Source organism: Manis javanica, chromosome 8 (genome assembly GCF_040802235.1).
Source record: "Manis javanica isolate MJ-LG chromosome 8, MJ_LKY, whole genome shotgun sequence".
NCBI classification, from domain to species: Eukaryota; Metazoa; Chordata; class Mammalia; order Pholidota; family Manidae; genus Manis; species Manis javanica.
In genome coordinates, this window is record NC_133163.1 from 5,128,009 (window position 1) to 5,140,804 (window position 12,796).

At 48.6% G+C, this 12,796-nt stretch overlaps 1 protein-coding gene across 8 annotated transcripts in view; it reads right to left on the reverse strand.

Annotated features, from left to right (window-relative positions):
• The window catches only part of WDR25 (WD repeat domain 25), a 137,956-nt gene that overhangs the window by 123,652 nt on the left and 1,508 nt on the right, over nt 1-12,796 (reverse strand). For 5 of the 8 annotated variants that reach the window (XM_017641014.3, XM_017641016.3, XM_073241859.1 and 2 more), the window contains exon 2: nt 9,919-10,759. In XM_017641014.3, the coding sequence (XP_017496503.3) occupies nt 9,919-10,725 (807 nt within the window). In that variant the 5' untranslated portion in view covers nt 10,726-10,759. Of the gene's footprint in view, nt 1-9,918; nt 10,764-12,077; nt 12,195-12,796 lie in introns of those variants that run through there. The other 3 variants (XM_017641011.3, XM_017641015.3, XM_017641017.3) reach the window with 2 other exon arrangements.

Below are 12,796 nucleotides of genomic sequence, written 5' to 3' on the forward strand. Positions count from 1 at the left end.
TTTGAAATCATTAGCAGCTAGCGTCAGTGTGGGGGAGCGTCATGGAGTAGGGCTCTCCTTAATATACCAGTCGATCCCTGGCACCAGGCACACATTCATCACGGTGGGCACGGCCTGCCCCAGACCCATGGAAAGCCTGGGAGAGATAACGAGAATTGAAGCTGGCTCAGGCTAATCCCTGCTACATGAAGGTCAAATATAGGTGACTATTTATGAGATCTCAGGATGGAGGAAGAAATGCCAGGCTCTAAAGCCACAAGATGGTTACAACAGGAAGGGTCCATAGATTTGACAACAAAAATGTTAGGTCTCTTCTGTAAAAAATAAAATAACAAAACCCAAAGTCGAACAAGACACGGTAGAGATATAATGACAGGTCAACAGTGTTAGTATGTAAACTGCCCAGTTAAGGGAGATGCTAAGACTGCGGGAGATTGATGGACAAAAACCACCCCCACAAGCACTTATTTAGCATTAGCAGGGTGCCAGGCCCAGCCCTAAAAGAGCACGTAAATGAACTCATTTGGTTCTCAAACAAAATATCATTAGATTAGCAAACGTTAAAAATGTAGTAATTCTACCACTGTCAAGGTAAGACGACACAATCACATTTACACATAAATGATGGTGTGTGCCACAAATGGAAGGCTACATAGCCACTAAAAGGAATGAAGTCAATCTGTTCACTGAGAGGAAAAGATGTGCACAAGTGGTGAGTGAAAAACCAGCTGGAGGAACGAATAGAGGGAGCAAAGTGTGCCTGCTAAACACGGGGCCCCACCGTCCTCCCCAGCTCACAAGCCAGCAGGCGGCCCGGCCTCACCCCAGGACAGGCAGAAGATTCCTCTCTGAGAAACTTAACTGGAAAACACTGAGAGAATCACATCTGGGGGGGCCCGGCAATAAGCGCCAGCTCACCCCCTCATCACCCTACAGCAACCTCACTGGGACAAGCCCCTACATAGACACACACACACACACACACACTCATATACAGAATGAGCAGCAGAAAATCTTTAACATGAAACAGATACAAAATGAATAAATAAAAAGAGCTGAAAAGAGAAACATTTCAAAAAACACAGGAAAACTTTCAAAGAACTCAGTTAAGAAAAGACCTTGTAAATGTGCAATAAAATACATATATATATATATATATACTATTTAAAGAAAGGGGCACTCAGAAAATAAGAAACAGCTCTTGGAATGTAAAAATATGATAGAACAGAACACTTTCCTGAATATACCTTATACCTCAGCAAAAAAGTTAGGACAGCAGAAATATAAAAAAATTTTTTAAAGGTTAAAAGATAAAGTGGAGGCAATTTCCCAGAAAAATAGAACAGAAAGGCAAAAAGAAAACGAGAGAGACAAGATAAGAGAAATAGAAGCTCAACCCAGAGGCAGCCTGACCATCCAACCAAGCATGAGTCCCAAAGTCAAAGCCCTTGACCGGAAACACCCCTGGGGTGACCATTTCTCTCCAGCCCCTGTTGCACGGGAGGGCTGTGGTCCCGATGCCCCCGACTGGCAAGGGAAGACCAGCACGGACGCCACTCCAAGATCCCGGCATGGTAGCGCTACAGGGCCCCTTCCTTCCGAGCTAGGTTTCCAAGGCCCATGCAGTCCTCCTGGGTCACACCATTTTGTGAGGAGGTTGAAGCATGTTCTTTTTTATCCTGTCAGGTACAGAAACTTCAGGAAGCTTGCAGGAGGGAGGCTACGTGAAAGCAGACTTCCTGGGATCCCGGCGGACACGACTGGTCTGTCTCATGTGCACCATCTGACTGCCCCCCAGTGCCCTGGTACCCGCTTGCCCAGCACTCAGAGGCCCCTGTAGGGCCACACCCGTCTAGGAGAAGCACCTGACTAGGAAAGACAGAGGCCAGGAGGAAAGGTTGGGGGTTGGAGTGACTTACCTACACTTTCTTTTAAGGGGCAAAAATTCCAGCAATTTGCAGGGCAATAACCATCGTATACTTTTTAAATGCTGGCACACAAACAAAGCACCTGTGGCATGATGAAAACCAAAGGATGCACATGGGAAAAAGTACTGGGAGGAAATGATGCTTGAAAAATGCTCACAGTCATTATGTTTGAGTGGAGGGTCTACGGTTACATTTTTAATTTCAGCCTTTTTGGGGTTTTTTTCCACAAAATTTTACTATTTCTCTGATAAAACAAAGTTAAATCTAGAACAGCTCATTTTTTAAAAGGGCAAAGCCATCACTGGGCACCAGAGAGGCACCTTTAAGAGACTTCTGGGTCCAAGTTTTAAAAGCAGCAAGAAATAATTTTCTAGACTATCTCAACTCCTAAGCGTGCCAATTTTGCCATCTGCATTTTTCAATTACATTAAAAGCATTTTCCCCAAATTGCTCTATTCTTCCTTTGCCTTCGTGGGATGAGGCCGGAAGAGGCTGGTCCCAAGGACGGCCCCCTGTCCTGCCCTGCCCTGGGTACACTGAACTGCTAAAAGGAATAAAGTTTCCAAAAAGCAGAACAGCTTGGGTTCTGCCACACTTTCCTTTGCTTGTTCCTCCTTCAACCTGAGGATTTTTCTGTAAGGCGCAAGCTTGCAAGGCCCTCTGGCAACCAAATGAAAAGTGGGGAATGTCTCATTTGTTGGCCTCTGAAACGGTCGCAGCTTTCGTATGGGGGCGAGGAGTGTCGAAAAAAAAAAACTTCACTTCCCACCAAGAGAAGGTTCCAGCTCAGGATCTCAACAGCTCTCCCCAGAAGCTCAGCAGCCCAGCTGCCCACCAGCCTGAAGCCCTCGCCCCCAGCCCTGGGAAATTTCCCTGGAAGGAAAACAGTCGATGAGTGGGGATGCAGGGGGCCAGACTGAGTGACCAGAGAAGGAAGCACTTCCAACAAGATTCCAGCTCCACACAGCCACCTGACCTCACTGTGTGCTCTGGGGCAAGTGTGTTCACCTCTCTGGGCTCTATCACATGCAGACGGGGCAGGATGATCTCTGAGCATGCACACACCACCATTCTCTCCTCAGCTTCACCTGATTGCCCCCAGTGCACTGTCAGTCATTCACTCCCCAAATACCAAACGCCCCCCACCACACGCCAGCCCTCCTCCCCAGCTGTGCGCCTCTCATTTCCAACAGGTTTGCCTCGGTCTCGGGATGAACTGCCGGTCATCTGCATGATGGTCCACGACTCCTCACTCGTAGACATCAGATCATTTCTCAACCTCATTTTGTAAAATCCATCAAGAATAATTCTTTCAAAACTGAAATAAACCCTCACTCTGGCACTTGAATCCATAAATTCCTTGTCTTTGAATCTGAGATACATTACTTTCTACAAAACACATCTACGATACCCTAATGTAATCAGGCGCGCTAACAATGATAGATTAACAGGATCCTGTAATACATAAAAATGGAAATCCAAACCACTATGGAAACCGCCTCTTCTCCTTCGGCTCCTTAACAGAAGCACAAGATTTTGAAGCCAGGGCACAGCCCGGGCACCACCTGGGTAAGGGGTATGCTCGGCCGTCCTTTATTCTCAGAGGCAGGTGTCTTAGCTCTTTCTGCTCAGGCTGTGCAGTCTGACAGCGACTTCCTCGGACAAATCCCTTAACCTTTCTGTGCCTCAACTTCCTCATCTGTAAATGGGAGTAAGAACAGCCTCTGCCTCTTAGGCCTGTTGTGAAGATGACATGGAGTGTTTAGAATCATACCCAGTAGGCGGTAAGCCCTCGAGATGGTCAACTGTCTCTACCCTCTGTGTTCAGTCAGAGATTACAGGCTGGCAAGCGGCACCACGGGACTCAGTTTGGGTCTTCAGCCTCCAGCAACCTCCAGAACAAAGTCCTTTCCTCCGCACACATGGAAAGGGGCCCAAAATCCAGGTGAACCTGGCCCCGCCCAGGCCACAGGAAGGTGGGCCCCCTCCCCGCCCCCAGATCGCTCTCGGATATCTTCAGGTATGAAATCGCTCCTCCCAGCATTGCTCGAGGCTCAACGCACCGTCCAAAGGGCAGTGTACCGCGCAATTCATTTTCTCTCTCTCATTTTAAACATGATCGATTTGGAGACACGGACACAGCCCTTCCACGTACCTTCCGCGTGTGCAGGTCGTGAAAAGGGAGCAAGGAAATGGCTTGGTACAGACGACCAAAGAAGTTTTTATATTTTAAAAGTTCCTGTTTCAGAACACTGACATTGATACTCTTGAAAAGTACGTATCTACGGCAGACTATGAACAGATCCACAAAAGCATGAGGTACATTAAGTAGGAGGATTCTGGGTGACTTATCTTGTCTCTAATTGTCTTTTAACTAATCAGTACAGGTGCAGGGGAGCCGGTAACATGTTTCTTCAGCCCCTCCTCTGTGTTGAGCACTGGGCTGCAACTTCTCACTTGTTCTTTACAGCAATGACCTGAATAGGTAGCTGTTACCCCCATTTTACCAATGAGAAAACTGGGGAATCAGAGTGGCTAAGTGATTTTCCCAAAGTCACACAGCTACCAAACAGCAGATCAGCAAAGGGAACACAGGAGGCTCACAGAACAATAGCAATGTAGGTTCGCCGATCTATTCAAGGTCCACTCACTACACACAAAGGCTTTAGCTACAGCCGGGTGTAAATTAATGCCTATCTTAACTGTATTAAGGCAGCAAAAAAGACATTTATGTTATGCATATATGTACATATGCAGTTATGTTCCCTGCCTTACTATTTTTAAAACTACAGCAGGAAATGATAGGAAACAACATGGATATGACAAAGTTGGGAATTTGAGACAGTCATGAAAATACGTTCGGGGAAGGCTTTTAATAAGGTAGAAAAATGCCCCTTACAAAACAATACAGAAGAAGGGGCCGGGGAGAATGAAAATGCCGCACTGCACAGTGCGAGCCGCGCTCCGAACACACTCAAGAGAGCAGGGGCCAGGCCAGGAAAGGCCCCCAGTGTTCCTGAGGTGCTGACTCAGGGCCAGCGTTAGCAACGATTCCCTTTTTCTCCTCCATACTTCACATTTTCTGTCTCTCCAAAGTTTTTCACAATAAGCATCTATTATATTCATGATCAGAAATTAGAGGTTTTTTAAGTATTTTGATGGAAGCTTGTTACTGAAGGAATTCCTAGAGCAAATCATTTTGTAAAGCAAATAGATACCTAATTCATACATTTTACTTAAAATCCTGTGTTTCAGAACTCTATGTTTTCGTACACAGGCAGTAGAAGCAAGAAACATGCCATGTGCCTTTAGGCATCCTTTCGATGCCTGGCAGAGGGCTCTGCACACTGGGCCGACAATAAAGGTCGACTGTGTTTAGTTAAAGCAGGCCATTTGTGCTTTTTGATTCAAAAAGGGCCTCAAAGTCTAAATTCTACCTTTACATGTGGTGGGTATTCAAACATGCTGAGTCAAATGAGGACACAGGGAAATGAAAAGAGTATGTAAAAGGGTATTCGTGCTGGAATTACAACCATGAAAAACAGATGCACACTTGGAGAGGGACGGGCAGGGATCAAGAAAGAAAACAGCATCAGTGTAGAATTATGACTCATTGTTTTGTTTAACTTAATTTCTCTAGCTGCAAATTTTTCAAAACTAATATAGGCATATTTTACAGCTCACAGAACATTTAGAACATATTAAAGTATCTTTCCACTGCAATGTACCCAAGCAAATGTATGAATTCCAAAGCTACATTTTAAGGAGATGAAGGAACTGGCACGCCACGTTCTTTAGATTAATCAGATGGACTGTGTTTTCTCCTGATCAGAAAAGAAATCATATTTCACAACTGTTACCTTGAATCAAGAATTCTTCCACATTCTAGAAACTCGAGCGAGATGTTTACACTGTCCTACTGTGACCCCTAGTGGCAAACATGATTTATGCACTTAAAAGACTATCCCTTTCCAAAGCTTGGAAATAAAATCCAAAAACATTGTTTAATCTTGACTGATCCCAAAACTTTGTGCTAGTTGTTACAGGGAATATAAAAATAGGTCTGGCCAAGTAGTGACTCTATAGTATCTTACTATGCTGATGGACAGTGACTGCAATGGGGGGTGGGAAAGGGGACTTGATAATATGGGTGAATGTAATAACCACAATGTTGCTCATGTGAAACCTTCATAAGATTGTGTATCAATGATACTTTAATTAAAAAAAATGAGTCTGGCATAGTTCCCATGTTCAAGAGGCTTAAAAATCTACTAGGTAGAGCAGATACGGTTCCTTGGCTACGCAGGTAGAATGAGACCACCACGTGGTAGGGGAGAGACTTCCTGGGAAAGCAAGAATGTGAGCACACGGTAAGCGCCTGCTACCTGCAGGCACCATACTAGGTAATTAACATCCAATATTGTTTATTTTTCACAAAAACCCAGCAAGGCATGCATAGTTATCTCCACTTCACATACACTGGTTAAGGCTCGGAGAAGTTCACTAACTTGGCCAAGGTTACACAGCCAGTCAGCCGCAAGGGGAGGTTTCAACCTGAAGTCCCGTGACCCTGGCCCCCAAGCTCTTCCTTCCTTCCGGATCCAGTAGGGGACAAGAAGGTGCTCTGGGGGACCTTGACCAAAAGATAAGGGAAAAGGCACCCTAGGAAGTGAGCATAGAGTTGGTTTGGGGGTGCCCTGTCACTCCACCCCTCTTGTAGCTCATCCCCCCTTCCAACTCATGCCCTGCTGTGCCCACCATCTGCTCTCACCCAGGACTGGGCTGCAGCAAGCCAGGACTCCTGCCTGCGCCCACAGCACTGTCCCCACTCCAGGTTCAGTGCCCACACATGCTCCTCACGTCCTCCTCCGTCTCATACCAGAGGCCCCCCAAGAGCTACTATGCAGCCCATCCTCCAACACCAGGGGGGAAAGAACCATACTGCCCAGGACTGCCAGCCGCCCACCAGGCTATGCACACCGTGGCCCCAGCCAGGATTCCCCTCCAGCGCCCGCCCAGCCCCCACTAGCCCCCACCTGTCTGCCCATCCTGGCTCCTCCAGCCCCGGCCACACATTCTTCACACTGAAAAGCTGCTCAAAACCAATTTGCCAAATAACTCTGTCACTGAAAGCTTTCAAATACCTTAAAGCAGAGAAGACCCTGGCCCAACCATTTGCATCTTTGATTTATAAAAGCTCTGATTTTTCAAGACACCACAGTAAGAAGAGGATAAGGAGATGCTGACCCCAGCAGCCACCTCCAGTGCCACCCCTGTACCCAGCCGTGAGGAACACAGTGCAGTGGCTCCTGGGAGGCTGCCCACCGAGCAAGGGCTGGTGCCCACACCATCAAGCCATATTCCCACCCCCCACCTCCTTGGGATGGGCACAGCACCTGCGCCCAGCCCCATGCAGCACAGCCCCACAGCAGAGTGCTCTGGACCGGGGCCTCAGCGGCCCCGGCAGGGCTTTCCTATGCCAGCCCTTCTGCCTGAACGCCAGAACAGCCTTCCCAACCTGGGCCAACTGCGCACCCTACTGGTCAAGAGGTGTCACAGCTACTTGGCCGTTCAGGGTCCCTTCCGTGGGGACAACCCCACATACCCAATGCACAGTGCCCAGCACACTCATCTACTCCACAATTACCCGCTGCACGACTGAACAAACACAATACCCCAAATCAATGGTTCCACTCACTGCCTGCCCTCAAAACTATCCACAGGTCCAAAAGCTATCATGGGAAATGCCTCTGCTTAGGAAATCTAAACATCCCAGGCGAAAGTGACCCAAGCCGGGCCCACAGAGCACCTCACTCACAGCAGGTGCAACCAGTCCCCACAGGGCTCCAGGCCATCAGGACCCCTGGGCGGGCAGGCATCGGACATCCAACAAGGCACAGCTGCCACCCCTGTGTCTCTCAGCCTGTCCTTCAAGCCCACCTCCTCTTCAAGACAACGCTGCCAATATCTGCCAGACTGCCCCCTCCCTCTGGGGTCCTAGCAAGCAGCTGCCTGCACCCCTCAGACGGCCCACCTGCTACCACACTACTGTCCACAAAACTCCACCCTGTGCCCAGCCTTAACTGGGTGCTTTAGACACACAGCGCCGGAGCATCGGCCCCACCTGAGAAACCCTAGTCACACATCTCATCAATTTGTTTTATCAAGGAGGAAGCAGGCCAAGAGGTGAAGTGCCTTTTGCCCAAGATCACCAAGCTTTGGGGATCTTGAAGCCAGACCCCAAGCCCATATCACACCAACTCTGGCCCACATCCAGGGCCAGTCAGCTACTGCTGGCTCCACACAAGCCCCACACAGCGCCCCAGAAACTCCCTATACAGGTTGACCAAAGGGACAGGTCCCCACACGGCCCTCCGTGGGCACAAACACCCAGGAAGGAGCGCTGAGAGGCCCCAGGACCAGGGACCACCCCAGGCATGCTACAGTGCACACCAAGGCCTCCGGAAGCCTGCCGAGCACACTTTAGAGCCCTGGCCTCACAGGACAAGCACCACCAAAGATCTGTGTGTGAAATCCTTGGGCTCCAGGGCAAACACGATGCTGTCCCCACGTAACTCTATGAGTGTTGCCAGAAAAGAACACAGACAGGTTGTTTCAGGACTCAAATAGGCCACTTAAAAATGACACCCATCAACTTAGCTCCTTCAAAGACTTCACCGTAGGGCTTCCTATCTTCATTTCAAAAAGTGTCTCCTAGGAACAAAAGCTCGAAACATAACTGGCAAATACAGTGTTCTGGGCATGTTGGTTCTTCCAAGAGAGGAAGCCCACATTTACTGAGCACCTATGGGCTTCCTAGCTCTGTGCCAGGGGCTTTATAAGTGTTTTTCTCACATGATCAAATGCTACAAGATATGATCACGAGACACCAGATGTGGACAGGAGGCAGCTGGGGCCAGCTTACTAGCTACTCAGTAGCAAAATTCGATTCAAAGTCATGTCCTTCCAACTCTGAAGCCATTTTCTTCCCAGGAAGCTTTTGTTCAGCTCACATTTACTTGCCACCTAGTACCTCGGTGCTTCACTAGGTGCTGAGAGTGAGGAGAGACGCAGGGTACAGCCAGAGGGGCTGGGGGCAGGTTACAGGCAGGTGTGACACCCCTGTTACCCACAGACCCCTGGATATGGGGACTGCTCACCGCACATCTGTATTACTGCAAGAGCTTTCAAAACAAGCAAGTAACAGTGACATTCAGAAATTCTGGGTAAACTGGAAGTCCCCAACAGAATATCGGCAACTCTCCCTGGTCTGGCCCCTACCTACCTCCCCAGGGTCAAGCCCCTCACTCCCCTCAGTCCCTCAAGGCTTCCCCATGCTTAGAGCCAAGAATGCCCTTCCACCCCACCCCACACCCTTCACCAAGTGAGCCCCGCCCCCTCCTCTGAAAGGCTGGGCTGCTTGTCCCTTCCACTGGGTTCCCTGAGCACTTGTGTGTCCCACTGGGGTGCTGTCCTCATAGCCCAGAGCCAAGATTGTGTGTGCCTCTCTACTTGTCTATGGCCCCTACCACACTGGGCATGCCCTGAGGCCAGGGGCCACGTCTATCTACCCTTGCTCCCCTGGCATCCAGCACAATGCACTGGCATACAGCTGGCATCAACACTCAACAGGGTCACAGAGGACATCCCCAAGTTCCCAGGGCTTGTTCCTGGGCCTGCTCACCTCTACCCCTGATGGGCTCCCAGGGCTTCACCGTGTTTTGACATCCTCAGCGCTCCCACAAGGAATAAGAACTAGCACCCTCTGGTGGCCTAGGCAAGGCAGCACAGGGCAATGGGGCAGAATGGACCAGCGATCCAGGGTAGACCCCTAAATACCCTCTTCTGAACCCAACAAAGAGGTACAGGAATTCCCAAAAAGAAATGTCCAGCCTGGAACCATGTACTACCTCAGTGCTCTGAAGAATAAAATATCCCAACAGTTTATTCCAAAGAACATCTGAAAAGAGCAGTTTCACTCAAGTCTTACCTTGAAGGTTTTGTCCATAGAAACTGAGAGAAGCATGTGACTCTTCGAAAAGACTGGACACCACTGCACGCTGTTCACGGGGCCCCTGTGGCCTCTCAGGCAGAAGAGCACACTTTTGGGGATCGTGGTTTCTTTATACTGACTGTCCAAATATGGCTGAATAAACTCAGACACTCCAGGTGCCACACCGAGAGGGGCCGGGGCACGCCCCACAGAGGGACCCTGGGCCTCCACGTCTTTACTCGCACCTGTTTCTGGGTTTGATGTTTGCATCTGCCTTAGTCTTTTTGGGGTGTATGGTATGACACAGTCCTCACACCTTTTCCTCTGAAGAGAGCTGCCATTTCTCCCCGGGGCCTCAGATTTGGTTTGGGCACCGAAAGATGGCTCAGGGGAGTCATAAGCTCCCCAGGAGAGTTTCACCTGCTTAAAGCGGGCAGCTGCCAGGGGCATGTGGCCAGCCGGGGCATGGCTGGTCCAGAGAGAAGGATGAGATGGTTCACCTGTAGGGAAGGTGACCTCAGACTCCATCCTGGGCCACTGTAGCCTCCGGGCAGGGCGAGCTCCTGGGTCACTTCCCCAGAGCCGAACCAGCGGGAGATGGCGGCCAGCGGGATCTTCACAAGAACCATGCTCCGTGGGCAGTGCTCCCGCCTCTGTCCTGTCCAGAACTCCGGATGCAAAATCCCGCCCATGAGGTGTGACCACATCAGAAGTATCTTCCACCTGGTCGGCAGCACTAAGATGTTCCGCAGGCTCAGTCTCAGCCTCTGTGTCCGAGTCATCGTAAGCCACTAAGGACGCCATTGAAAACAGTCTCTTCCTGTCCTCTGAAAGCAAACTACCTAGGACCAAGCAAAGTCAAATGTCAAAAACTGTACGTGGAAGAATATTTACCACATGTAGTTAAAAGAAAACACACCTCCTAGGAAATCCAAGACTGAAAAACCCATAAAAATAAACACATTTTTTAAACGAGGCTTTTTCTACACACCAGCCATAATTAGTTTGAAGATGTAATTTTTTTAAATGAAGGCTACGGAATATCTGGGGGATAAATTTAACAAAAAATAAGCATGATCTGCAACCTAAGTGTCCATCAGTAGATGAATGGATAAAGAAGAGGTGGTACATATACACAATGGAATATTATTCAGCCATAAGAAGAAAACAAATCCTACTATTTGCAACAATATGGATAGAGCTAGAGGGTATTATGCTCAGCGAAATAAGCCAGGCAGAGAAAGACAAGTATCAGATGATTTCACTCATCTGTGGAGCATAAGAACAAAGGAAAAACTGAAGGAACAAAACAGCAGCAGAATCACAGAACCCAAGAATGGACTAACAGTTACCAAAGGGAAAGGGACTGGGGAGGATGGGTGGGAAGGGAGGGATAAGGGGGGAAAGGGGGCATTACGATTAGCACACATAATGCAGGGGGGGCATGGGGAAGGTAGTATAACACAGAGAAGACAAGTAGTGATTCTACAGCATCTCACTACGCTGATGGACAGTGACTGTAATGGGGTATGTGGTGGGGACTTGATAATGAGGGGAGTCTAGTAACCATAATGTTGCTCATGTAATTGTATATTAATGATACCAAAAAAAAAAATAAGCATGATCTACATGAAGAAAATGAAAACCTCACTGAAAGACATAAGAGTACCTGACTACATGTAGACACGAGGCCTGAACAGAAAGGACCCAGGATTTCAAAGATGCCTTTTAGAAGGTCAATTTGGGCAGTGTCTATTACAAATGTACGCATATACAGTTTTTACTACAAGAGCCCCACTGCAGAACTCTATCCCACACAAATACCAGCATATGCTTGCATAGATGCATAAAGAGAGCCTGCCACACTGTTAATTAGCAACGAATCAAAGCAATGTGCTCATCAATGTGGATGAGTTTAGGAATGAAAATCCTGAAGTGGAAAGCTGTTCAGAATCCACCACGTGGGAGAGCACACCACCTTACCTTCGTCGTCCTTTGTGCTCCAGTCCTTCCCCGTATCCTCTCTGCCTAGATCCTCCCCCAGATACCCCACCTCAACTAATAGCCAGTCGGAGAGACAGATCCACAACACAAGGCTGAGGTGCCGGAAGGTGGGATTCAAATATTCCAGTTTCACTCCAAACACACAAACTCACACAGTAGTGGATTTCTCTTTTGTAAAAAATTCTTCTTGAATTCCGAAGCATCACATATGATAAATTGTTGCCAACTAGTTCCTAGAAAGATGGTACCTCTTTTGCCTGGAGTTCAATGATGTGCTGTAAACACAAAGTAGTCAGGAAGAAAACAAGGAGGTGGGACACGTCCCGGACAGCAGAGGGCGTAGTGGAGTAGCCCTGAGAGCTCAGGCAGGGACCAACTAGAGAAAGCCCAGGTTCCGACCCTAATATGCTGCAGAGCAACTCCCCGTACAGGTGGTCAGGTCAGCACCACAAGATTCCCTCTGGGTCCTCTGTTAAGCCACTGCAGACAGCCTATCGCCCATCTCTCTTCCCCTGGAGGATGGGTTTCAGTTGCCTGGAATCAACCACCTACCGGTTCCATGCCTTTCCCCCAAAGGTCACCTTCACCTGAAGGGCTCCACTGCAAAAGAGTCAGGTCATCATCATTCAACAAATATCTGCAGTCTGCCTCCTCCCAAACCTCCACCCCTACCTGAAGCCTAATCCAGGCAGGCAACACCTCCCACACACAAAGCCATCAGCTAAAGAAAACTTCCATAACAGGCCAGCCTATCTCAAATGGAACTAATGTAATAGACTAATGATAAAATAACGGAGCTGGGCACTGAGAATGATATGTGCATTTCTATTCTCTAAACACTTAGCCTGCTCCTGAGGTCCATCCTGATCAG